At 36.1% G+C, this 27,788-nt stretch overlaps 1 protein-coding gene across 2 annotated transcripts; it reads left to right on the top strand.

The window, feature by feature from the left end:
• Nucleotides 1-205: 205 nt before the first annotated feature.
• LOC150106032 (BTB/POZ domain-containing protein 6-like) lies at nt 206-26,786 on the top strand. Of its 2 annotated transcripts, none has more exons than XM_090393768.1 (3): nt 206-560; nt 24,400-24,645; nt 26,500-26,786. In XM_090393768.1, exons 2-3 carry the CDS (start codon nt 24,404-24,406, stop codon nt 26,726-26,728), a joined length of 471 nt encoding a protein of 156 aa, XP_090249894.1. In that variant the 5' UTR covers nt 206-560; nt 24,400-24,403; the 3' UTR covers nt 26,729-26,786. The 2 variants fall into 2 exon arrangements, with proteins under 2 accessions (XP_090249894.1, XP_090249893.1); XM_090393767.1 differs by lacking the exon at nt 206-560 and adding an exon at nt 18,234-18,306.
• Nucleotides 26,787-27,788: the final 1,002 nt, after the last annotated feature.

The raw sequence follows: 27,788 nt of genomic DNA, 5'->3' as shown, positions 1-27,788 counted from the left end.
TTATCGTATCAGCTGAAATCTCCCATGATTCCAATGTAGAATTAGAGAACAGGACCAGAAGATATTTCTGCTATATTGTAGGAGTCGGATTACTCTGTATATCTAACTACCTTTTTAGCAACAGTATCTTGTTGAAGCCGTATAGACAGCTAAAGAGAAACTGCACCGGAAATACCAACCTCCACATCCCCGTAGAGAAAATGCAATAAGTGTCATTTGTTCACTTAAATTAACGAAGGGAGTATTCAATGGCGTTCACAAAAGGAAACTGAATTTTATCTAAATGTGCATAAATTTCAGACTGACATTGCTTGAAGAGCCGATTACCTCCATTCTATCTTCAAAACTCAGAGGCAAACTTCGTACAACAAGGATTGCGCAGAATCGATAGGATAAGATAAGTGATTTTGCATGTAAGAAAATTAAAATGGCTGCTGATCTGCATCAACTATTCGAACCATGACGTAATCTTTATCCAAGCAGACCGAAAATTAGTCACGAAGCGAAGTTTGCTTTAATCCTATGTAGTGCGAAGGGCAGCTTGCTTCGAAGCCTTCAATGTAAGTATTCATAGTTTGTAGCAATATCCAAAATTCAGTTTAATTCTGAACACGCAAAATTATGATTTAATTAACAGCTTAATCAATTAACTGCACCAGCCTGAAATCTATCCCTATGTTGTAGATGAAAAACTACTAAACTATTTCGGGGTTAAAGGTAATTGTATTCTTTGTTAGTGCAAAGAGGGTTTATTTAATTGAACTCGTCGGTATAGATGGTCTACAATTTTTTGCGAGTAAGTGTACTTTAAATGGGACTTGTCCTATTTCTGATACCCATCCTATATGTCGATTCCCCTCCTCCGCTTAATCTCGCTATTAACAATGCGGTGTCGTTACTGTCATCAAATGTGTATTGAATTACACCCACAATTCAGATATGTTTTTGTATGTAATATCGCAATTCGTACGTATTTGATAATTGAATTTCACTTGGACTTGCATATGTAACTTTTTACATGAAAGCCTCATTCAAATACAGAATTTAATGTGCTTTTATTCACAGCAGGGTAGTATGTTGAATCTTGAATGGAGGGTGGGAAAGCAGTCTGCTGTTACTACAGTAAATGACAAGGAAGATCTCTTTCGTGTGGGGGCCGAACCAAATGCGGTTTATTTTTCAGTGACTATATACAATACAATGGACTTAAACTCATCGCCGAGATGAATACATTAAGGTGACCATGACGTACTCTTAAGTGAAAGAATTGTCTTAAGTATCAAAGATTTGAAAACACTGTAGCTTCCCTTAAGTTCATTATAATTCTTTGCTGGTATATTATCTTTGGAGAGGGGAGGGCGGTCAATTACAATTTTCATTGAAATGCAGGTGGATTGAACTACGGGAGTCTCAACCTGCGTTTCTGTGCAAATTTTTCCGAATGGGAAATCGGTCACTCTTGTGTAGATCTGACTTAACCTTTTAGCAATGTTTACTGATTCTTAATTGCTAGAAAGGCGGTTGTAGTTTTAAAACACTTTGGTATTGTCTTAAATAATACCGGCGTACAACTGTACCTTGCATTGATTATTCTTGCACTCTCATCGAAAGAATTTCATCTTTTGGAGGTGCGTTATGCGTTGCTTTTCCCAACTGTCGTATTTTCGTAGAAGTAATTCCCTACAAAATTTTGTTAGTGCACACTACGATGAGTAGCGTTTTTTGCTGCAATTTAGTTGGATATTTTAGTAAAAAATATCCCAACATAACTTTTGCGTAATTCTGTACAATCTCATTCAGACCAGAGATGCTCTACTAAAGAGACTGCTAATAGCACAACAGTCGCTTTAGTTGAGCAACTCTGGGTTTGCTACTAGATTTATCTGAAATAAGCAGTTCCTCTTTGAAAAGACTTAACTAAACCTGAATTTGCTTGAGTTGCGACGGTTTCGTGGAAATGATTGCTTCAGTTTAGGTTAAGCAACCCGTATTCCAAACGAAAACATTTAGGCGTATTTTATATCGTAATTAGTAGAGTGAAGTTGATCTGTGGTTTGACTTCAAATTCGCAATCTGCCTGAAACCACGATTGTAACAATATGCAGATCAAAGTTCTTAATCTTCGATACAAACTTTAATTAGCTATCTAAACTTTAATTAGCTATCTAAACTTTAATTAGCTATCTAAACTTAAATCCAACAATTGCATAATGAAGTTGAACTGCGCATGCCCTATCGACAGCTTGAATCCTTAAACCAGGGGTGGCCACTTTATATTTCATGCGTCAATTTTTTCATTTTTAAGTTGAGATGCGCCATACAAACTTATACCACTTTTCAGCCTTCTTAAAATATGGTAATATGGATATATATTTAAAAGTTATGCATAAAACGATTTATTATATATATGGTAATATAGACACTTTTGGCAGTTTTAAATAATAGGATTTCATATAAAGACAACATAAACATTAATTATTTTATTGAGACTTTTGAAATTGCTTTGCTTTTGCTAAGCTTGTAGTGTTTGGAGTTAAATCAGTTACAGAAAGCATCAAACAGTTTTTCAAATTTCAATCAGTCAGTCGCGACCGTAGTTTGTTCTTAATCATTTTCATTGATGAAAACGCTTGTTCGCATCTGTATGTAGTTCCAAAACGACAGATATAACTGTGAGCAAATTTTCTCAGGTCTGGAAAATGTTCGCAGGGCAACGATCGCCAGAAATTAATTGTATCAGAAGCATCTGGGAGTGATGGAAGTTCATTAAATTTCATTTTCAATAAAGAATTGGTTTTGAGATCAATAAGTTCCATTTGTATGTTACTAGGCATCGTTAAGATTTTTTGTTTAGTAAGTGAAAAGGGATTTATAAATGCAAGTATGCAGTCTTCGGCAAAATCGCTAAAACGACTGTTAAAGGACCCTTGCAATAATCTGAGTTTCTCAGTATATTCTGTAAAGTTGCCATTATCGTCAACAGATTCACTATGTTCTTTTAAATGTGGAAATTGACTTAAATCCCCGTTTTATAACTGGGAGATGATCAGTTTTAATTTCATTTTGAATGCACTGATGTCATTTACTAAGCTAGGGAACAATTTGTTCTTGCCCTGCAGTTTCAAATATAGATCATGGAGGTGGCTGGTAACATCAACTAAAAATGCTAAATCAGATAGAATTTCTCATCACACAACAGGGCTTTTTTCCTCAGGCAGCTCATCCTTGTCTTCCAGAAAATTACGAACACTTTCTTTCAGCTTCCAAAATCTACTGAAAACTTGTTCTTTAGAAAGCCAGCGCACCTCACAATGAAGGATGAGATCACCATGTTCCATATCTGGCAGTTCACAATATTCTCTGAATATTGTGAACTGCCAGATATTTAAGGTTGGTGCATAACCACCAAGTAATAGGGTACAGCCATAATGATCACCCAAAGATAAAATTACTTTACTGAGAATACATCAACGGAAGCTTCCTAAACCCACCCATCCTAGTCAGGACCTTAAGCAAATACTAGTTCACTGCTTCCTAGCACTATGCGAAATCTTGTCAGTTTATTGTTACTCAATCCTCTTTTCGGTATTCGAGTCTCTGCAACTATATGTGAATCACTGCAACAATGCAAGCAGTAGCTGAGATTCTACTTCAGCGGGTTCATGAATATTTTGCTGTAGAAATTGATTTGTCTTGATCAGTTTCTTTCATTTATTTTCACTGACAATAAAGTTCAAATAGCTTACAATTTAGTTTAATAATTTAACTGGCTTATAATGCTACTATTTTGTTATTTATCACCACTTTAAATACCTGCAACGGGGACAAATTTTCAATTCCGAATTTAAGTTACACTACAATTACTCAGCACAATTTCCCTCTTGTAAGTCATCTTTCCCATTACACGGTCGGTGACCGTTTTATTGGTTGTTAAGATTCCTCTACATTAATATACCAATTCTACTCTAATTTCATTGCCATTTAAATCTCCAGCATTCTCAAAAGGCCGTCAGTAATGGCCTGATCTCGATCAGTAGCGCCGTCAACACTTAAATGTGTGCCACGACGAATCTGTCGGTGATTAGTTGTTGCATCTATGAGTAATAGAATCATTTCTAAGTATGGAGTTAGCTACCTAATCGCGGCTAACTAGATAATACTTTGAATTGAATTTTAAATTGCCAAAGTGATAAAAACCGTTTCAGTTAGTACAAATTAATTTAGTAATTGGCATCTGCAGAATTCCATATTTCCTTATAAATGGCATACATCAGCTAAATATTCACTTGAGTCTGGCAACTACTTGAGCAAGTGGTTGATTCTTCATATCAGCAAGTTATAAATGCATGTCTTCGAGTCTTCAGGGAGTTTGACAGTAAACATATCTGCTAAAACAATTCTTTCCGGATTAATGCTCTTCATAAAGAAGCATGTATTAGTAGAGCAATTTAAACTGTAGCACTGAATGTCCACTGTAATATAAGGTCCGTGGGTTTAATTCCCTTGTTTGTAACCATCCTCAGTGAATTGCTGTTAGGCATTCGTATAGAAGTTCATCTTCCGTGCTTTCTCACCTAAGTTTACAGCTACGCTTTCACAATGCAACAGTCTTGCTTTAAATTCATTCTACTTACGTTATACTGAATGTTTTGTATAATTAAGTAAACTTTTCTTAGCGTTTGTTACTGTGGTTCACATTTTATGTGAAATGATGGTAAATGAATGTTCTAAGTGTGCTGATACAAATTCCATAGTTGGAACCTTTTTAATGTTCTGTAAATGTTCGGATATTTTGCCTATATATGTCAAGTTGAGTAATGTGTAGAAGATGCTCCCTCATGGCTGTGCCATACAAATTTTTATAACATCCAATTGTGAAAGTTTGGTTTGGTTATGCGGTACGTTTCTTATTACAGTAAGCGTTTTTGAAATTGTCTTAACAGAACATAGTGTCTTAGATTTTTTTAGAATCCGTATTTTAGGTTTTACCATTAGTTTAGTTATTTCCTGGTATGTATTTGGGTCTCCAAAGCTCCTTTGAGATCATTCCTCGGTGAAATTTTTTCTAAATATAAGTTGCTGATTGCGGAGGCACTTACTATACCTTTTAGTATTGTTTCACAAATTCCATGTGCTTTTTTTTTTGCTTCGAAGAATTATGTAGCATCAATGCGTAGTTATTAAGGAATTGTATGTGTTTAGTCTTTGTCAATGTATAAACCGAGGTATTTAGCATATTACGGGTGTGATTAGGTTAGTGTCCAGGGCCAAATGCAATGGTATGTGACTATTATTAGCGGTGCAGGGCGCATAATTCTAGGGTTCTTCATTAGCATTTGCGTCCTAGTGCTTGCTATAATTGAACTCTGATAGCAGTCCCTTATTTTTTAGGTCATGTTCTTTAGAGCAGTGTTTATCTTTGTGGACTGTTAGCAGTGATGTCTGCGTATTCATACATTTTTGACTTTCTAAGGCCAAGTTTTGAATGTTATTTATGTATATGTTGAACCGTGTGGGTGAAAATATTGCTCCTTGAGGGACTCAGTATATTTGTATTCCCTGGCTGTGATGTGCCTGTTATTTGCATGCAGTCTGAATTCCTAAACCAGGTATGCAATGTCCCTCTTCCCGACTGTCGTTTGGATAGCAGTATTTCATGGTCAAAAGCTTTGGTTAGATCAAGGAGTATGAGGACAGAAAGTTGTTTTTTTCAAGGATTTTGTAATGTTCTCTGATAACATGGTTGTGCCCTCGGTTTTCTGGAAACCATACTGCTTTTGTGAGGTGCTGTATTTCTTCAAGTAGCTTTTGTAGACTTGTGTGTATTACTTTCTCAAGAATTTTAGAGATTATAGGCAAGTTGGCTATTGGTCTATAGTTGTAAACATCTCTTTCCATGTTTATAGATCGATGTAGCTATACCGATTATTAGTTTGGGAATAGTGCCAGTATCGAATATGTTCAGAAGTGCAGGATTGTTTTTCAAAATGTTAGCTCTGGGACGGATTATCAATTCCTGGACTTATCTTTTGCTTTGATTTGAGCAGCTTTCAGTTCTAATTGAGATACAGAAGGAAAGTACATGGCTGTTTAATTTGGGTTAATAAACTTAGTTTTGTGTTTGTCCTAATGGGGAAAGTATCTTGAGTTGTATGTTAGTGAAGGCGTAGTTAAATGATTCTGCAAGTTCTGGTTCTTTTCCTGACCAAAAGTATTTCGCAATAATCTTGTATGCGGGTTTTTACTTTTTACTTGGTTAATAGTTCATTAAGTGTAGACCATGTTTCTTTCATATTGGCACTGAATTCTGCGAATTTCTGATAGTCTTTTGGCGCACCTAATTTTAGTTGATTGGTTACTTGTTTATGTGCATTGATTGTAGGTGAATGTCATTGGGTGACTTACTCTTCCATAGAATGACTGACTTTTGTTACAATGCTGTTAAGAATTTTCATTCATCCATGGATTTAGTGCATGTCTTGTTTCTTCGGTGTTTTGTTACTTTTCTGTGAACAGAACTTTGCTGTCGTATGAAGTTATTGGATCATTTATGGTGAGTAGCTTGTTCCAGTTTGACGTATAAGGTTATCAGCGATTCTCTTTACTATGATAGTACCGTGTTTATCTAATGCGGTTTATAGCATGTGGGTAATGTATCGGTGGTCTTGTGGAATGACGTTGCGATAAAGTGGTCACCTAATTTAATGATGTATGTGTTTAGAAGCCGGTGATGTGGTCTATGCATGATTGTGTTAACCAGTCGTTTAGAATTTCTTTTGTAAGCTCAATACAACAATAAACCAACTACCTTGTAGATATTCCTGGTACGAGACAGGTCCAAGGTGATGTCATTTAGCCATGTTACTAATTCTTGTAAGAAGCTCAGAGGGTTTCTATTTGGGGTCTATATTGTGTTTATCATCTATTTTTGGTAGTAATCATTCATGATTTCAAAACGTAATATTTTTGAATGTTCTAAAGTGGTTATGGTTTCGGTCATACTGTGAATTTTCATTTACAAATGGAAATATACCACCTCTTTTATGGTGTACATAATGTGTAGTGTTGGTAATACTATACGCACTTTTCTGTATCACATAAGATAATTTCGGTCGTCAGGAAGTTGAGCATAATATAAGCCAGTATTTCTTAATGAATGTGTATGGTGAGTTCAGAATTTGTACAAACGTTATCCAATTATTTGTAAGTTCGAATAAAACAGTTAAGTACTTCCTGTTGAATGTTCAACAAAATTTATTGTAGCCATATTAGTGTGATGGGGTCCAGTGTTCTGTTATGGATCAGATTTAATAGTGCACAGAGTTCCTAGCATTTATTCGACCCCCTAACGTTATTCTAGTGTTCTGTATGATGTTATCCTTCAATTAGTTGATTTGGTCATTACTTGATTTTTTGATCAGTATAAATATCGATGTCATTATTGAAGCTAGACAAGGCGGTTACAAAGCAACATTTTGAAACTGAAGCTAAATTTTGGATACGACTCGTTGCCTGTTAAGGTAGTGTGGAAGTGAGCATTTTTGAAAAATGGTGCTACGGTTACCTCCTAAACATGATGTACTACAACGACGAATTCAGAAGCCAGGCAAAATGCTTTCGCTGGTCCAAGATATTGAATATTCAAAGGAAACATACTTGGTTGTATCAGATGTAATCGCGGCACCACACAGGCACTCACAGATATAAGTCATTGAAGCATTATTTCCAAGAAATGGAAATGAAGAGCTAAATGAAATTGAATAAGTTGGATTTCATTTACAGAACTAAGACAATCTAGATAAAGCTACCAACTATGGAAGTTGGTAACCAGACAGAAAGTTTCCGTGACCCTGCATTGGAATCATCCCAATAAGTTATTTTTCCTGCATTCTGATGCCCAATGAATTCAAGTGCTGGACGTCCATCTTATACAAATGACTTCTCCCATCATACATGGAAACTCGCATCCATCTATTCGACACGGCACATGGATTCATTTGCTACCATTGCCTTCCTTAATTCGGTAATATCTCGGAAGCAAACTTACAATTATTCTCGTATTTATACCTAGTTTCCAACGGACCTTTATATTTTATCTAATTGCTATATTCTTTGCTACTTTAATTGTTCATACAAGAACTACCATCGTTTACATATTACATTTGTGGTATTTTAATTTTTGTTCCGGGGAAGTGCGTTCCTCAGCAAGCGTCAATTTTATGATTGAATCACCACATCACCTTTTTCTTGGTTTCAATTGACTTGCCTTGTTTTGATTAGCAAGTTCTGTGCTTTCCTGCCTCTTATTCCAGTCCTTGTCCAATATTTATTAACCGTTCTCCTTTTTCTAATTCACTTATCGATTTTCTACTAATTTCTCTTAATTGAGATGTTTGCAAGTCTTATCCTCGGATATATTATCACTGCAGCAACTGTTCTGCTCTTCGGAACAAAAGGTTTCTTCAGCAGTAATAACTTCAAATTTAGGCACTGATCTGTTCTGAGTTTTTGGCTCCATTCTTAGGATTACAGCATTTAATAGCAATATAATTGTTATTAAATGCTGTAATACAACAATACACACAAAACATCAAATCGCAGTTATTTCAGGAGTTTCCTAATAGCAGTCATTTCGCCAATTAGCATCGAATCCAAGTATTACGATATGATTATTCTTAGTTTTATCAACTCCACACAGACAAGACTATTGTGAGATCCATTCCCAGTTGCAGGTAAGCGACGGTGGCTTAGTCACATCAATCGGGCAACTCACTTAAATCTGTTAGTCCATTACAACGGTGTTCTGACTCCTCATACTGGCTTCCAAGGATGGAGACTAGTGCTCTTCACTAAAATCCAGTGATTAATCCAGTAATTCTCGCATTCCCCTATCTAGTAGAGTGCATATTGTATTTTCCTCAAGCCATCTTAATGTCCAAATAATTGAGCTTAGACAATCGCCTATGCAACCTTAAGGTTTCGTTCGAAAAACCTGTTGAACAAATCTGCACAGCTAACAATTCGACCAGATCAAAGCCTTATACAAGGAACCATAATATCCTTTTAATCCTATCCCAAACTTCTGTTATAATTTTTTTGCAATATTTCCGAAATATTATACATCCTTCATGAGACATTTTACGTCCTTACACAATTGCGTTGTGTTAGGACATAATCTGAGCATAAGAAAGATCAGCTGCGTCCTTACGCAACTGATCTCTTACTTATGATCAGCTATTTTTGGATCATATCATTGATTCAAGTTTTAAAAACGCCTTTCAGCATTGTGAATGGTCACTAATTCAATCCATTAGTCTCCTTGCATAGTCATATTTAATGTACACTTCGCAATTTGCATCTGAACACTACATGTCGTATCAAAAGCTTTTTCCCTATAATTAAGTTACAGCTGTGCCCCACAACAGACCCTCGGATACACTGTTCTTAGTTCTTCTGGGAAGCTATGCACACAAATGTACATACGACTTAATGAATATTCTGTTTCAGTGGTTTAGTATTTAAAGTAAAAATGCAATCTTCTAGCAAACCTTTTGCTGTCCATCAGTGCCGCTGTTAACCCGATTCTCATTTTCTTTCTAGCTAACGTAACACTTCAATTAACTCCAAACGGATTAGCCTGAAAAAATTCATTGCTTTTGCCACTTAAGCAGACCAATTTGCAATATTTTAATTCCTTAGAGCTGAGCCCAGTCTGTTACACCAATTCCCCTACTTTCCTGGAACATTATCTCAAAACATGCCATAATAAAGTTCTACAGCGTTAATATAGTTGATCAATTTTCTTGTTCATCCTACTCCCTAATGCCAAAGTTTTTCATGGCATACAGAGGATACACCTTCTATGAATTGCTCCTTTAATATCTTCACTATATCCTCTGCAGTGGTTATCATTCAACCATTTCCTCGACCAATTATTCACTAATAATTATTCTGCTGGCCACATTACCCTGGGATCACGTGACGTCAGCAGCTAACATTTCAACTACAACTAAACAAGTTTTCTTTCTCACATGCTCTTTGTAAGCTTCATGCAACTGATTACCGATAATCTTGTGCTACCTCCATAATACCGCTTAGATTGCCTTAGCCTCGCATTCATTACACACCTCCCTTATTTAACCTCATTTCTGAAAAGTTGGATAATTTTCAACAGGAATTTGCATTGGTCTGTGCAATGGGTGGATGTTTTCAAATCGCAAAACCTGTTTAGCACGAAATTCGCCCTAAAATTCAATGGCCAGTACATGCATAAATCCAAGAATGTGGATTTAACTAGTATTGGCATACTGGCCAGACTTCCAATACTTGTCGAATGAAGGAAAGCGGTCATCGAAGCACTTTCGTTAAATTCCCTCGTTACCCATGATTCGTCCGGAATGCCATCAAATATGGCGGAATAGATCCGGTTTTTGTACCACGCTAAAGTACATAAGGTTCCTTTTTTAGATGAACAAGATCAGCTTGGTGAATGCTATACATCAGTATTACTCAGATGTGCAGTAACTGGATCCTTCCGTACACAACACTGAACTCTTATGAGTGGATTAAGTGGAAGCTGTAGATGGATAGCTGAGTACCCAAGTCTGTAAGTGAAGATACTTGAATTCACCAAAGTTAATTTTTTTTTAATCGTACTTCAGTGATGAGGACCTCTCTGCAGAGAATTCGACGTTGCTATGTTTCAGAAAACTAGAATTTTCTTTGCATGCATATTCAAATCATTTCACGTCTGCGTTAAGGAGACTGAGTGGAAGTAAATTGGGAGCAGTTTTAACCGGAAATTACAATGAATCAGCATTTTAGACGAGTGAAAAGAATACTTTCGCTCCAGATAGGCAGGTTCGTTTGCTGGTTAAAGAAAATGTTTTTGGTAGCGGCGAGGAAGTATTCTAACTTTAGGTAGCATTCGGCCTAAATATACACGCATATGAGTTCACGCATACAATAATACAAGGTGTATAAAAGGACAATGTGAAATGGCACTAATCATATTTGTAAAAATAAGTAGACAAAATTAAAATGTCTAAGTTCGCCAGCCAATCAATAGCATCTGTAGAAACTTATCAGTTACAGGTCACGCATAGGCCGAGGACAATCAAACGTGATGTTTTAGTTTTGTTATCCTCACCAGTCACAAGATGAGTTTTGCCTTATTATCCAAGTAAAACAGTCCATGGTTCGACCTACGTCGAATCATGGACTGTTTGGGTAAAAAACAGTCTTCCAGAGTACGTTGCGATTCAGGTTGTCTTGCCATCGTAGGTGTGACGGTTATGTGGTTGAGAACTGGTAGCCAACATGGAGTAGTTTTTATTGTTCCAGAAATGATGCGCATTGTCTGATTCTGGACGGTATCAATTGAATTAACATGTGCAGTATTCACAGTTAAATAAGGAGGTCCAGAGCATATGTCCTTAATGTGGGACACAAGCTTCCCCCCAAGTTGATCTGGTAAGCTTATGCAGAATGTTAATTCTAGTCCTAAGGTTGGCATTAATATTGGCGAGGTCTCCAAGAAATATAAGAATTGAGTTGATCGGTCACGTTAAGAGATTCATAGTTACTCCCGTCCTTTACTTGCACGTGGATTTCAATTCTAAATATTAATGCTGAAACAAGTCTCTCCTTTTCTAACAGATTATGAAAATATGCACTAGCAGATGGGTGCTTCTATTTGTAAAATACATCAAGCATTTCGCTGATACTTCAATGAACTTTAGACATCCGATTTTGCTGCTTGTGTAATATCGAAATACTTAATTTTGGAATAATGTGCAAATGCAGTGATTATTGCAAGTCATGGTTCCTAGATTTCAGATTCTCCTTTAGATAAGAATACCTGGATCGGTACTGATCTTTACATCCGTTTTTATCTGAAACGCTTCTTCGTTTATTCTAAAATCACGGTCTTGTTTGGTATACATCCTACCCACACGATGAGTATAAAAGGATTGCAGGTGCTCAATGTGAGTTGGTTAGAATAATCTGTGAATCGTCATTCTAAAACTTGAGAAATATTTGGAATCATCAAATTACAACTAGGTTGATTCCAAAGTCATTAGATTCTTTGAAGAATCCTCTGAATATGAAAGAACACGAGGAATTGATCCCATAGGATCCCGGTGATAGCAGAAACTATAGCTTGGAATCAACAGATGTATTCCACATTCTAAAAAGATGTCCAGAGTTGATGTGCAAATGAATGATGTGCAAATGGCCCAAATGATTTTTAAATTAGTCTATAAATGTCAGAATGATTCTGAATATTTTAAATTCAAACTTCAGCGAATCTTGGACAATTCTACTAGCCCAACAGATCCATGGAGCCTCCATAGCTCATTAGGAACAGGCGAAGCATTTGGATCGGAGAGACCACAAAGGTCGTTTCCCTTTTATGCGAGGAACCTATCAAGTGACCAAAAAACGAGTTACGTAATTTCATATTAAGTGTTGTTTCTCCCAGAAACAAATGGTAAGAATTTCCATTTAATTAACAAAAAACACTGTATATAACAATGAGGATATTTATAATCTGCCATTTAATATAATAGGGGAATTCACTGTACATTTGCCTCTTGTCGATACTGAATCCTTAATCTATAAATGTTTATCCTTTTTGACACTGTGCTTCCTCCACTGGAAGGAAGAGAAGTGTTATTCCATCTAACTTAATATCGGATGCAGAAAGTTTCTTGCGAAATCTTTACATGGGAACAGCATTCTCGAAAAGGAATCGGTGTCGGGGGACCTGAAGAGCGGGATCAACTCTTGGATTTGACTTTTTTCCAAGCCACTAATTTAGTATCATGAAACTTTTTTAAACCAAAGAATAAATAGGCGATCAACACTATCGTGATTTTCTGGGTGGCGATCTCGTACTGTTTCGCTGGAATAAATCCAGTATAACTAAAGGTTACTGGTTGGAACCAGTGCTCTACGTTCAGGGCATAGATTCCTCGGCTCTTGGGCATTCTACCCACTGTCGGCTGCTTACATTGGGCTTCCTGACCCATTTGCCGCACCGATCTCTCTATCAGGTTTCAACTCCTCACTCGAGGGGCTGACCTCTGCCCGGCGCAGGAGATGAAAGGATCGCAGAGCAGTGCATCCACCGATTCTGCACCCTAGTCCCAAACATCGTATCTATCGCGGTCAGAAATCTCCACACTCAAGTAACTGACTTGAGAATCAGATTCCTAAATTCTCGTGACTCCCGAGTGGGAGTCTTCTAGCCATCACACCGATGTTGGTCATGATATAGCCGAGCCCTAAGCCCGGCTCAGCCTCCCCCGATCATGCAGGCTTTTAAAGGTTGGTTGGCACCAGCCAACCCTTTGTAGGGTTGAGGAAGGCTGGGTTGGGTGGCCCATTCTCCCTCCACCCAGCCTAATGCCCTTTGTATATACCACTTATGCGGCCTATATGTATATATTTTATACTAAATGGCTGTACTATGCAATTCATTAACAGGACTTGCCTTACTTTCCTCCTTTTCTGATTCTTGTATCCATTAATTAATTACATAGGATATCAATCCTATTGAAAACGTTTGGTTGAACACTAATCCTTTTATTACTTTATGTTATTATTTAAATTCAATTATAATAACCGAAGAAAGCCTTCTACTAGGTAGACTGTGTATACTACAGGTAGGTGCTTAATAAGACAAATTACATAATATACCGAAAATGCAAGGCTGGGAGAGATCGTTTCCCCGTCCGTTTTATTTTAATCGCTCATGTCTAGTTCCTTGATGGTTTAATCGGTTTTCACTATCTGCCTTTCAGGGAACTTCTGAGTGTGCTTATAGTATCTTCAACAACTTTGAAGATGAGTGTCCTTTCCTTGACACTAAGCCTTGCAAGTTTTTCCACTGCAAGGTTTCCATTGTACCATGTACCTGTTGCCCCTATAACGAATGCTAAGACTACTACTACTACCTCTTTTACCTGTAAGCTATGAAACCCTTCCCTTTAAGGGCGGGATATCATACTTTTCCACTTTCCTTTGGGCTGCTTCTGAGACTACTGTTACTTGATTCATATGGTATAGTTACATCGATTATGGCTGTGATTACCACACCAAATCGGGGACTAAGAAACCCTCATCCATCGGAACTCTAAGCTCTTTTATAACACCATGCCCTCTTGAGATTATTCTGAATAGGATGTCAACCACTGTCTTCTTACTCATGCCTAGTGTACCAGGACAGCATTGCAAGACATGTGTTTTTGATTCTAGTTGGTGTAGACCTTGCTTAATACAAACTACACCATCCTGTCGTGTTCCCCACTCTTGGTAATTCCTCGCAATGGTATTCGTCCGCAGTCTAATTAGATCAATGCTTGCTCAGCCTGTGAGATCACGTTTCTTTTTCAAGAACCAGTTGCTTAGTCCCTTACAGAGGTTTAGATCTTTAGTTTGGTCTTATTTTCTGCATTCTCGATATCGTTTTTCTTTAAAGATGATCTAAGCAAGGAACATATTTTAAGATTACTGTCTTCAAATTTCAGCTTGAAATATTATTTCAGTCGTCCCCACTCTCCTCTGATTCCATGGTCTTGTGCTATTAATATTTTACCCTCACTATTCCACATGGTGTCAGCACTTTCCCTCTGCTTCTCCCCACTAGGCATGTAAAATAGTGCGATTCCTAGGCCTCCCTTTTTATTACTGATTCTCAGGTATGCTTCGCTCATTGTCATGGAGATGGAGCCATTTCCTGTTGTTTTTTATTATCATTTGGTCGTTCCTACGGATCACTGATTTGTAAAATAGTCGGTTCACTAATCCATAAGATATTCTTGGTATCAGGTGAATTCTTACCATATAAACCTTTCGTTGTGGTTTAAGTGGTGCCATCGCTATTCTTTTAAGACCCTTTCCTAGGAATTAAACTTCCCAATCAACAAGCCCCCAGGGTGAAAATTCCATTCCCAGATATCTTGCTTTCTTTTGAGGATCTAACAGTCACTGGTATGTTATTAATTGACCAAATGTTCTGAGTATCTGCCCAGGCTCTGCCGTCAAATCTCAAATTTATTCCTCGGCACTTTTCTGGGTTCAGTAGGAGACCCTTTTGTATCAGAATTTCTAATGTTGCTTACAATAAAACCACAGGATAACCTGGGTTATCTGAGATTATCACCATGTCGTCTGCAAAGGCTAACGCAGTAACTCTCACCCTAAACTGTAATACCTAATTCAGATGGTATCACCATTAGTAGAATGTATTAGTGCATTAAACAGGAAAGGGCTTAGGGGACATCCTTGCTTGACGCCTCATGAATTTAGCATGAATCCTTTCTCCCTCATTTGCGATGAAACTGGTTTCACAGTCAGTGTATAGATCCTTTATTAGGGCAATGAGGCCACCAGACAGCCCAAGTCTAGAATGGCTTTCTAGGATTGCATGTGTTACGGAGTCAAAAGCTTTTTTAATGTTAGAAAGATTGCACAAATTGCGTTTCTCTCTCTGATAGCTTTTCTCCAAATAGTCTGGAAAATTAGAAAGGTGGAAACAACCGTGGCAGGGTCTAAATCTCTTTTTGCCTCAAGTTTAGCTTAACTTTTTTGTTAGTTCTTCCCATTAAAATCCTGCAGAATATTCTGAGCACGACGGACCCGATTGTTATTGGTCTCCATCCTGCGGGGGTTTTTTGAATAAGGGTAGTTTCTTTTTGACTACTGGAGTAACTCCCCTACGTGCTAGTCATAGATTATATAATCCGCTCAAAACTGTAAGAGAACTTCAGCATTTCCAGTCTTATCCCATTTGGACCTTCTGTGCCCACTTTTATTGCCTTAGATTTCGTTAATTTTAATTGTAGTCATTACTGCATCACTCTTCTATATTAATGGCAAACTTTTCTGGTACTTTAGTTTCCTCACTTTCATGGACTACTTTCTCTATTTCTTCTATAAGGGGCTCTTGCTTTACTTATGAGTTCATTATCAAACACTATCACTTCCAGTTCAGCGGTTTTGTTATAATATATATATTGAGCTACATGGTACGAATCCCTCTTTTCCCTCCTTGGCATCACTTCCCATTTCATGCGATTCATTTTAGCCAACCTAGGATCTATCTGAGCAGGCTAATTAGGCATTGATCCCTCTTTTAGAGGGGGAGAGGGCTGTAAGCACACGCTCTTCAGCGGGTATCGGATCTTCATCTTTTAAGAATTTGTCTATTGATTCCCTCACCAGATAAGTTAGCTTGTCTTGGCCAGGTAGGTAGGAAGGGAATCCTGATACCCTTTACCATCCGGCAATTGGCATCATAGCCTCAAAGTTGTTCCCTTGCACACTATTTGGAGCGCCTTGGGGTTCTACCTGTTCTAAGATGTGGTAGTTGAATTCCATCTTGCTGCGGTGGCGTGCAAACAGCCTTCTCAGCAAACCTCGCCAGCAATCGCAAGGTCGCTATAGTATCCCGGTATGCTTTAGTCCTGCGTAAATTTGCTATGATGCAAATATTATAGGACGGAAGCCAGATGCTGATTTATGTTGCGTCCCGGGAAAGAGCGCTCAATATTCGCAATGGCAAGCAGCTCTCCTAGCGTCCAGAGCTTTTTCCTTGCCATTCCGAAGCACCTGACTGGCGTTACGGGAGGATTTGGTTGCCCCAGTTGCGATGACACCTGTCGAGTGGATGCCTCGTCAGGCTCCTGGCGTTATTTGGGGGGGGGGGGGGGGTAGACAGTAGGTAAGCCGCGAGTGACTCGGATTTTTGGTTCGGAGTGTTTACTCACCCAGAGGATCTAATCTGTCCTGACAGCGTAGTAAAAAGGGAAAAAAAAAACGCCCCTCTGCAGTTCTAGCTGTGCCACGTAGAGGCTGTCCTCAGCGACTAAGAACCCAACCCTCACATAGGTAAATACTGTATCCCACCAGGCAAACCGCTACTGATAGAACTCCTCACTATCCTGAAGGCAAGCAAATAGCCCAGAAGTATTTCCTTTTATATACTATTTCCAATAGGTCATGTGACCAACTCATTTGATTTCACATACTGTCAAAGCCCTAATTTGGATAGTGCAATAGAGCATTTTGTTGCAAGAGATTCATAGTTACTCCCACCATTCACTTAAAATTCAACGGCTCATTCCAGGTTTTCCATGAGTTTATTCTTTTCTTTCGACTTCATCGGCAAGGCATTTTCACTTCTGTACTTTCTGAAATTTATAGAAGCAATTGGATTGAGGAACGTTCCCTAATACGATCATTAAACACTTGATTTGTAAACAGTACGTTGATCTTGTTAATATCGCTCATGGGGAAATTATCATTTGGATACAAAATTTAAAAAGTACTGTTCTTTATAAAATTGAAGGCCTGTTGTAGACTTTGCGTCTACAACAGAAACGGGTAACACTACAGGAGCTACAGTTAATGTATTTTCATGAGGATGTTCTGTCTTAACGTTGAATTTGAATTGAATTGAATTTTTTTTTAATTGAATTGAATTATATAAAAAGTCTATTACTAATTGCTTTTAAAGGTTAGTGGGTTCTTTCTTTATTAGAGAATGTTAGGTTTCCGACTCCATTTTAAGAAACTTGCTGTTAGCCTACGAAGTAAAGTTGCAATGATTGAAGTGCATTTTAAGTGAGCCTGATAATATTAATTTGAACGCTTGAATTAAAAGTTTACAATAAGTGCTACAAAATATTGTTGGATTAACAATACTTACAGGAAAATTATAGTTTACCTTAAGAAAAAGTCAACATGCTTATATTTATTAACAACTGCAACCTTCGTGCAGGGTTATAATTTAAGTAGAGGAAAAAACGTATTTCTTATGGAATGCGCACTACCTATAAAATATATTTCATCTAGCCCAAGCCGGATTTTACTGAAATAGAAGTATTGACGATATTATTTCGTGACACCTCCAAGGAATCCGAAGAATCATCGAGGGAGGGCACCACTCCATAGCTCTCCGACTTTTCAACTATTCATTTAACAAAATGAATGGTTGACCTCTCTTTACAGTTTAATTATAATTAAATTAAGTTCGAACATCAGTGAATTATGTTTTCATTTCAAACTTTAAAAATAAAGTAGTACTTTTAAAACTGACGCAACATTTAACGCTCACTAGATGGCGATACAAACCACATTTCTGATTAATCTATGTAACAGTAGCGATGCGCACTTGAATTGAGCAACATCATCAGTTTCCCGTAGGTGGCGTATATGACAAACATAAATACTCCGTATGGCTTACTGTTAGCTTATTTTTGAGTGATCGGAGAACTTTCTCAATTTCTGCTGAATTAGGTAAGAATGATGTTTTATATTAAAAAAAAAAAAAAAGTTTTTCGTAGTATGTAAAATCATATTTGCTAATCACGTGTTTCGATAAACGTGATATTTGAAAATTTCATACAAGAGGCTGATTTGTGTTTATGAAACGTGTCCAGAACTCAATATTAGACGTCCTGACTTTTTCTCTCTCACACACACACGTGTTTCTGATTATGGTATGTGTATATATATATATATATATATAGTGCATATCCGGTTGAGACCACAACGTTAAACGACGAATACGCATAAAGAACTGGTGTTGCAATAAAGGCATCAGGGCAGTCGCAAGATTAGATCGCGCCATGAGGCAAACGAATATCTCCCCTGATGGATTGTAAGACAAAAATATAAAATCTCCAACTGCTATTTTCTTTTTATTACAAGAGAAACATTAATGCAAAACGATTACATAATAATATTAAATGTTTTCTCTATACGAGGATAACTCACAAAAACTGTTTGAGCTATGTCCGCCTCTATCGATATAGTTGCTAGACCAGCCAATCTGTCTTGGGTCATTGCTGTTTTGCAAATAATTTTTAAACATTAGCTTGGAAAAACTTTATTTCCGCACTTACTACGCTAACAATTCTTATTAGCGTAGCAAGTGCGGTAAGAACTCAGGTGGCGTATATGACAGTTTAATAACTTTCTTTTCTCCCACCTCCCCATATGTCACATTCTGTGACACAAGCATAATTTCTCTTTTTTCCTCCCCCTCTCACTGTTCGCTAACCTTCTCCCCCTCCCGATCCCATACTCACGCAATCCAACAGGCAGTAGGCAAAAATATATTCGTTGTTCAAACACTTCTCATGCGTTATAAGCTCATTCCAACAATGAAAACAAGTGGAAAAATTCAATATTTTAATGAACCACCTGTTATTGATGCACAGCGTAATTTGGACCCCACTGAAAAGATAAATCCACCCGACAATGGTTAGTTTTTAGACATAGCGAATGTATATCTAGGGCGTTGTGAAGAACTTGATAGAGAATGGAAACTATTGAATTACTGTAGAAGCACTGAAAAAAAAAAGGTCAAGAATAAATGTTTTGTTGTTTTTGTAATAAAGATTCTGAAATGAAAAATGCTGTAGGAGAACGAATGTTTCCTAATTTAACAACATTAGTTAAAGCAGTATTGTGCGTCTGTACCGTCCTCATTCATCGGCAGCAACTGAAATATTTTCAGCAGTGACAATAAATAAATCAACTACCAACTCCACTGATGAATGGACTCCTGTTAAAAAAAAATAATAATAAATAAATAAATAAAATTGAAATATTCATCAGCTACAGCAGGCATGTCAAACTCGTTTACCTCCAATGGCCAAATTTAAGAATTATACATCAAGCCACGGTCCGCAACAGAAAAAAAATCTAGAAATAAAGAATAGAATTATTAATAATAGAGTATAAAAGTACAAAATAGAACTATGTTAAAAAAAAAAAAAAAAAAAAAATCTCGGCTAACGCCTATTTGTTCCTGTATTGGAAGTAGGCGGGGCCGTTCACCCTATCTAACGTTTGGAGACTGAGTGGGCAGTTCAATCTCCACTGGTAGCCAATCAGAGGTAGCTCGCCGAAGGCCATCACTGATTCATTGGTACGCAGTGGAGAAGACGTACCGCCATCTCGTGGTTCCTAACAATATTAAGTTTACGTGTTTAAATAAAATTATACATTTTTTTTAAGCGTTTTTCGACGTTTTTTATTAACGAAATCTTCAAAGTTGGGTTGAATGTTGAGCTGTAGTTATTTTCAATATTGATTGTACATGCTGGTCTGTTAATCGATCTTTCCGCAGTTTTATTATTCTTTAAAGTTGAAAATAGTTATTCGCATTAATATGTGCTACCGAACATAAATACGCCTAATTGCACATAATTAGGCATTCGGGTATCGATCGACTGATAAATAATTATGGAACTTTGGAATTCCAACATCCATATATTTTTGTTTCAATACTGAATCACGCTGAATTTCGATTAATTCTAACTGTAAATTGTCATCAACAGTTTCAACATCAATCGATAGAGAAGTAAATAGGTGAAACTGATTTTCATATATTTTTGAAATCTAAAAATCTTCTTTCGAATTCATTTTCTAATAACTTAATTTGATTGCATATTTTGAAATTTTCAATTATGGTGATTTTTGCAATAATGATTGATAACATTCCAAATGGGATAAATTTTCTTTTTGAATTTGTTTTTGCCAAAGTAATTTGTTTGAAAATATTAATATCAAATAACATTGGTAGCTACTTGATCTTTGCCTTGTAGCTCAAGATTAAGTTCACTAAGGTGACTTGTAATGTCAACTGAAAAAGCCAGTTCCTTTATCCATTGATCATTTTTTAATATTTCACATTAATAATTTTTCGATTCTAAAAAAATGGTAATTTCGTCCAGCAATTCGAAGAATCGCTTTAAAACTTTGACTGGAAAGTTATTAAATTGGTGATGATTAAGCCCACGTGCACGAATATAATTTACAATTTTACTGGCATTTGTAGAAAATGTCCAAAATTTAAAACTTTAGAGCATAGTGTTTGCTGATGAATAATTCAAATGTTGAAAATGATTTATCTTGTTCTTTGCATTTTTCTTTTAAATTTTAATAAAAAATAAAAAAAAACTCCTTTAACACCAGTCATGGCAGGAGCACAATCATTTGCAAGACAAACTAGCTTTTTCTTTTTTAACGGTAAATTGTATTCATTCAAATCTTCCATAAGGGCGTCAGAAACATCAACTTCAGTGGTTGAATCGTGCATAAGAATAATTTCTAAAATTTCTTCACTTTTAAGTTCATATCACATCCACGAATAAAAACAGCCAGCTGAACGATATCCCGTACATCTGTACTTTCGTCAGTTGCAAGGGAATAGGTCTGAATTGTTGATTTTAGTTGATTCCTTAAATTCCCGGCTATATCATCAATTCATCAGTATTTCGAGATAAGCTTATTTTTAATTTTCCTTAATTGATCAGGACACTTCAGCTGCTTTAATAATACACTCGCGAATAAATTTCCCTTCAGTGAATGGTTTAGACTTGCTTGCAATTAAATGTAATAACAAATAACTGGTTTTTACCATAGCCCTGTTGTTGATTTTGAAGTGTCAAATTTAATTTTGACAATCTTTCCGAAGTTTCGCAACATATTTGTCATAGTTTTCTTTGATTTTTATCCTAATGATTTATACTATTGCAAACTGCAATAGACTTTCTACATATCAGGCATAATTTTACAAGTTACAAAAATATTGTAACTTCCATTTTTCTTTGAAACTATGGTGTTCTTCAATTAATCGTTTTTTAATCATACTGGTTGAAGGTTTTGACATTATTTTTCTAAATTCTTCATTAATTATAGAGAACACTATTTTCTTAAGACTTAAATTGGTAAGTCTTAAGAAAGTGTAGCCTCCGATTGCTGTGGTCAGCAGATTTAGCCACGTGCTCGTTAAAATTCGATATTTATGCAGTGGTGTAACAAGATTTTTTTTGAAATGACATATAGAACATTATTTCCTTTAGAAATCGCAGAGTAGTTTGGCGTATAAAATAATAAGTGGAAATGTCAATTTTTTTGAAATGTTTATTTAATTCGCTGTTGTCAAAAGTTAAATAACCATATTGGTTACAAAGTTTAGCGGGCCGCATCTTTGACATCCTGAGCTACAGATTTTACTATTTCTGAAGAGTTAATTTAACAATCTGCTAAAAACAATATAACATATTAAATAGATGAAAAGCTAATGTTATATTATTTTGAAAACTAAAAATCATATGGTAAATTAATACACTAAGTGCTAATTACAATTGAGACTTCTGTTACGATGATTGACAACTGCAGCTCTTGGACTCGTAGATACTTAGATAGGCGAGTTTGATTTTTTCTTTTCATATTTGTCATAAACATTAGTTTAGAAGTATTACATTGAGTTAATCTATGATGAGGTAGTAATATTGTAAAATGCCCTAAATAGAGTGAAACGAAAGTAAATAAAAATTTAGTACTTTATTAGATTTTGTACCTTTTTTTTTCTTGCATAAGTTGGTATGAAATATTTTGGCTGGGTGATCACCAATATGCTGGGTCGTACAGTGGCGCTGTCGTACCGTAATAACGGTTCGGTAACTTTTTAAAATATTTTGTTACAAAACAAATGAGTGTCGGGTGAGTATTTTTTTGCAAGAGTTTTCAGATTGCTGTTATGTGCGAGGAAGGAAAGCTTTAATTTGAAGGGTGCTAATATTTTTAACTTTTCACTCCCAACAATGAAAGGTTTGACATTCGTACTGTGGTTGGACTTGTTTTGTTTATATTAATTTTTTTCCGCTATGATTTCATATACAATCGTTTGCTAACGTTCTGTTTGGGTGTAAGGTTAATTTTGTCTTTAATCGAGTAACATTTTCGAACTGAAATAGTATTTTCTTATTGTTATGTGGCATCTCCAAGGATTCATCGCAGGAGGCAAGTACATATGCTACTCCACAACGCTAAACATGTAACTGTCTCCTACTACACGCAACTGCCTTCAGCGCTTATATTGCCCATCACCACCAACATGTGTCTAATGTATAAGAACGTAAGTTACCTTCATAACTCTGCTATCGGTATGTTCTTTCTTGAAGTATATCAGTTGCTTTAATATTTTTTGTTCTAAATGTTTATCCGAACTTTACAAATCCCTCCCACTAAAAGTTGACATTGCTATTAAAATTTCAAATTTTATAAAGATAACTGGGATAATAACCCTAAAAAGATCAAAAGGAAAAAAAATAACAGTTGAAAGTTATGAGACCTCTCCTGTATAGGATGAAATGTGGAGTGCAGAAGAAAAGGAAAATATAAAAGCCTGAGAAATAAAATTCCTACAGCAAGCTATACATTGAGACTAAAAGAGAAGCATATAAAGAACCAAAGAAATACTCAGTTATAGTTAAAATATACTTAAAGGAAGAGATTAAACATTTTGAGACTACCCAAAGAGATACTCCAACTGATACCATTCAGTTGGAGGATATAAATCAAGGATGACCAAGAAAAAGATGAAATGACATTGAAACAAGCTACTGGGCCTAAAATCCATTAAAGGATGATAATGCTCACTAATCTATACATACGGAGACAAATGCTCAGAAGTCAGTCAACAAATTGCATATGCTGTATTCTCTGAGAAATTAAGAGGGAAAAAAATAAGGAAGAGGAATTGTTTTGAGTAGCAGAAATTGCTTCGTCTAACTTAATGTTATGTGAAGCAATTGTAGCCAGGACTGAAGGACAGTGAGCATGCCATTCATAAACATGATTAAAGCACTGATAACATCTCTAACTAATGTATAGCCTTTGTTTATTGCTGTTTTGTTTCTTTATGATCTTGCTGTATGCAAGAAATTGTCCGAGCACATTTCCAAACTTGTCTCAAACGTTTTTTCTTTTTTGGGTAAGAAAAAGAAAAGATATTTCTTCCCTAATTTCATGGTTATGTTTGCACAAAAGTGCAAATATGGCCGAAAAGGCTTTCGTTTAGGATGGAATAAAATTTAAAAATTAGAGCTGGTACGTTTTTAATGTTGAATCCTTTATCATTGCCATTTATTATATATCATGGAATGTGAACTTTTTTCTTTGATTAAAACCTGATAGTTGACAACACTAGTCACTTGAAAATTACCAGATATAATCAAAAAATGGGGAAACACAACCTTCGTTTCCCCATCCTCCAGTGTTTGCTAAAATATTCAATAGTATATTATAAGGTTCTGAGATTCTAAACCTAAAGAAACTACTCAAATACTAATAAACAGCAGTTTTCTACATAGTCCATGGAATCAAATTTTCGAACAAAGAAATTTCAAGCAAACTATCATAGTGAACTAGATAGAATATCATTAAAAAAATTATAATTCAATTCAACTTAGAATCCCTCTGATTTGGTTTCAATAATCAAGTTTTGAGATGAAAAGATACTTGTCCCATATATGAATTCTTGTATTTCTGTACAGTGTAAACTAAACTATAATGATTTGTTTTTTATTCCAGAATCATGGAAGATTGGCAAAATGGAAAGAATACGTTGGCCGAAAGGGGCAAAGCTATGTTGGGAAACAAGCAACTTTGTGATGTGACATTTTATGTTGGAGAAAGAGGTGTCAGCATTCAGGCTCACAAACTTATTCTATCGATGGGGAGTTGTGTGTTCCAGACAATGTTCTATGGAAGTTTACCAGAAAAAGAGGAAATTCGCGTTCCAGATGTTACAGTCGAAGCATTTCAGTCAATGCTAAAGTAAGATTTTTTTTTTATTGAAATTAACATAGTTCAATAGGAAAAATTTATAACAATAGCATTGTTTTACTGATGTTTTTCGTTATAATTCGTTTGCTTCAGTAGTAACACAGTATTTCATAAATCTAAAGTGTGTCCGAATATGACAGAAAAGCTTGCATTCATTCTTTCATGTGTAATATTAATTCATAATCTCAATTACTTTCATCAAAATGAACATGCGCTGCTACAGTAAAAAATATATCCTCCGGTGACAGGTCGGTTGGGAGTGGTACTAGCAAGAAAGCGCATCTGAGTAACACGCGGACCCTGCATAAGAAGCGGAAATAACGCGTAGTGAAAGAAACTTTCATCAAAAAAAGCTGAATAGCATACTAAAATTTTAGCTATAGTAAATTCATAATAAACTGTTGCTTAATGAGAGCCAAATTAGAAAAGCAATTATTGCCTGCTATTAGTCTTTGTTTTTTCTCTGTGGAAAAACAACTATATAAATTATTATTAAGGGACTCGTGGACGGAAGCCATGTATTGCCTGAACCAGCTATCATACTTTGTTCTTCGATTCATTCACGCTACTTGCACTCACAACCTCCCATGGCAGTCCATCGGAATTATACACCATCCGATGAGACAACCAAGTTTTACCCTCTTCTTGATTACATTCATTTCCCCACTTCCAGGCCAAACTTTCCTCTGTTTGCTAGTCCACAGATCCTCATTCTGTCTTCGTAACTTATATTCCACAAACCTGACACCATCTGTAACAGCATACGTTTCAATTTCTCCACTGTAACCGCATCACCACAGAAGCTAGACCTGCACACATTCCAAGTGAGGTCATATCAAGGTTGTATAAATAGGCAAAGGGACTTCTTTATTATTACATGACACCTCCAAGGAGTGCAAGGACTCATCGTGGGAGGAGTGTAGGCACTGTTATTTTTCATATTGAGGTTCATTTCAGTTATCCTCAGAGTTGTATTTGCAATCCTTGCTATGTAGCCTTTGAACTCCAGCTTTCTGTTTACTGAAATTCCGAGATCTCTAACCTCATCAATCTTGTTTTAGCATAATATCACCGATGTTGTTGAATTTTGCCGGCTTGGTTAGCTGAGTGGTTAGCTCATCTGCTCTCCAAAAAAGAGGTTGCAGGTTCGCGAATCCTGCCGTGGATATGGATGTTTGTAATCTTCAGGTGGAAGATGAATTTCCAAAGCTGGTGTTGAGACCGGCCCTCCGCTTATTGGAGGGCTGTAGTGGCTTAAAGTTCCATGTTTGGTCTCTGGAGGGAGTCGAAATACTCATCGAGGGAGGGCATCTATTCTACAATACTTCGTCTCATTACTCCACCAACCTTCATCCAACGCCACCCACCGCTGACTATCACTACTAGTACTTTCACAGATAATCGCAACCATCCATGCCCACGGCGGAATTCGAATACACATCCTTTTGGCTGGAGAGCGGATACGCTAACCCCTCGACCAACCAGGCCGGCAATCGCCCATAATTTTAAAATACCATGGCCAGAAGTTAACTGCTTGAAAATGTAATTATTGAAAAAGAGAAGAAAATCTACATCAAATGTTATTGAAACTTAGTATGTTAATTGAGTTTAATTAGAATATTTTTGTTAGTAATAGATACTCAATTAAAGTAAACATAATATGTAAAATAATTGTTTAGTATTTCGTACTATTGAGTGTCGTAAAGAAATTCTTGTTTTACTTTTCTTCTTAAAAAAAAACAACATGAAAGTTTAAGTAATTAGTTTTAAAGTAGGTTAAACTAATTCTTAGATAACTTTGATCCGTTCTGCTTAGCTGATTATTTTTCTTTGTCTGTTTTTCAGATATCTTTATTCAGACTCCATTTCCTTAGATTCAGCATCTCATGCAATGGACACTCTTTATTGTGCCAAAAAGTATTGCATTGACCATCTGGAAAACCAGTGTGAAAATTATTTGAGTGATCCCACCACTGCTAACAGGACTTTCAATCCATATCACATGGTTCAAGCAATGAATCAGCAGAGAGCATTCTTTAACTGCCTCGTGCAGATGCACCACAGAAATTTCTGAAATCAGATGTATTGGATGCAATGTTATTTGCTAGAAAATTGAAATTATATTACATTGATACCAGTATATGAAAAGTAAATGTAATGCAAGATAAATCTCATAAAATTAGTTTTTTTAATCATGTATTTTAGATTTTAATTAGATTTGCATAATATTTTTATTCTTATACAGCAAAAGTAATATTTTATTGATCGGCGAGTTTCATAATTTCTGTTTCATCTTAAAACGTTGTAAATATTCTTTCTTACTCAGATAACTACAGGTTCTGCTGATGGAATATTAATATTTCCAAAACTGGAATAGGGTGGTTTAGGGAGATAGGGCAACATATTTAAGACTTAAACACCCATCCAGATGTGATATAAACATTTTATCTAAACTAATTCAGAAGATGAGGTGCTGCAATTATTGAATACACGCATATTTTGAAAATATGCACTTTTCCTACATGGAAAAGGTATGTTGTGCGCTGTTATTGTTTACAGACCTAGTTCAATATCAAAGGTGCACTTTTGAGTAATTATATTAAAGAAAATAAAATTACATAAATGCTATCATAACAATGTAAATCGGCATAATCTAAATTGCTATCTGCGGCTGCAATAAGTCTTTATCTTTTCCTCCAATTTTAGTATTTTCGGATGAAAAAAATTCATCGCTCACCTAATAACAATTACAAATATCAATGTCTACTACGAGTTTCGCATTCACAGCTTATTGATGGGAGAGGGTACGCTTTTAGTTTTCTTTCAGTTAACTGTCAATCCAAATATTTTTGCAACTTGGAATAGTTTGTCAAAGTTTTGTTGCACCTTGGCTAAAGATGAGTATTAATACTACATCGTCTGCATAAGTGAGGTTGTTAGATGGTGGAGTCGGTTGTTAACGACATATTTCTTTATAGTTTACTTTCGAATCATTCACAAGAGAAGTAATTACGCATTTCTATTTGGGAGCATCCATGTATATATATATTTTTTTCAGTTAAGAAAGACTAAATTTAAAATTTCTTAGTGTCATAAAATACTAGTATTGGAGGAAAAGGTAGAGTAGTATTGAA

This window comes from Typopeltis vanoorti, chromosome 6 (genome assembly GCF_054136105.1).
Source record: "Typopeltis vanoorti isolate ZY-2024b chromosome 6, IOZ_Tvanoo_1.0, whole genome shotgun sequence".
Classification (NCBI taxonomy): Eukaryota; Metazoa; Arthropoda; class Arachnida; order Uropygi; family Thelyphonidae; genus Typopeltis; species Typopeltis vanoorti.
Note: the sequence above shows the minus strand (reverse complement) of the source record. Positions and strands in the feature narration are given on the sequence as shown.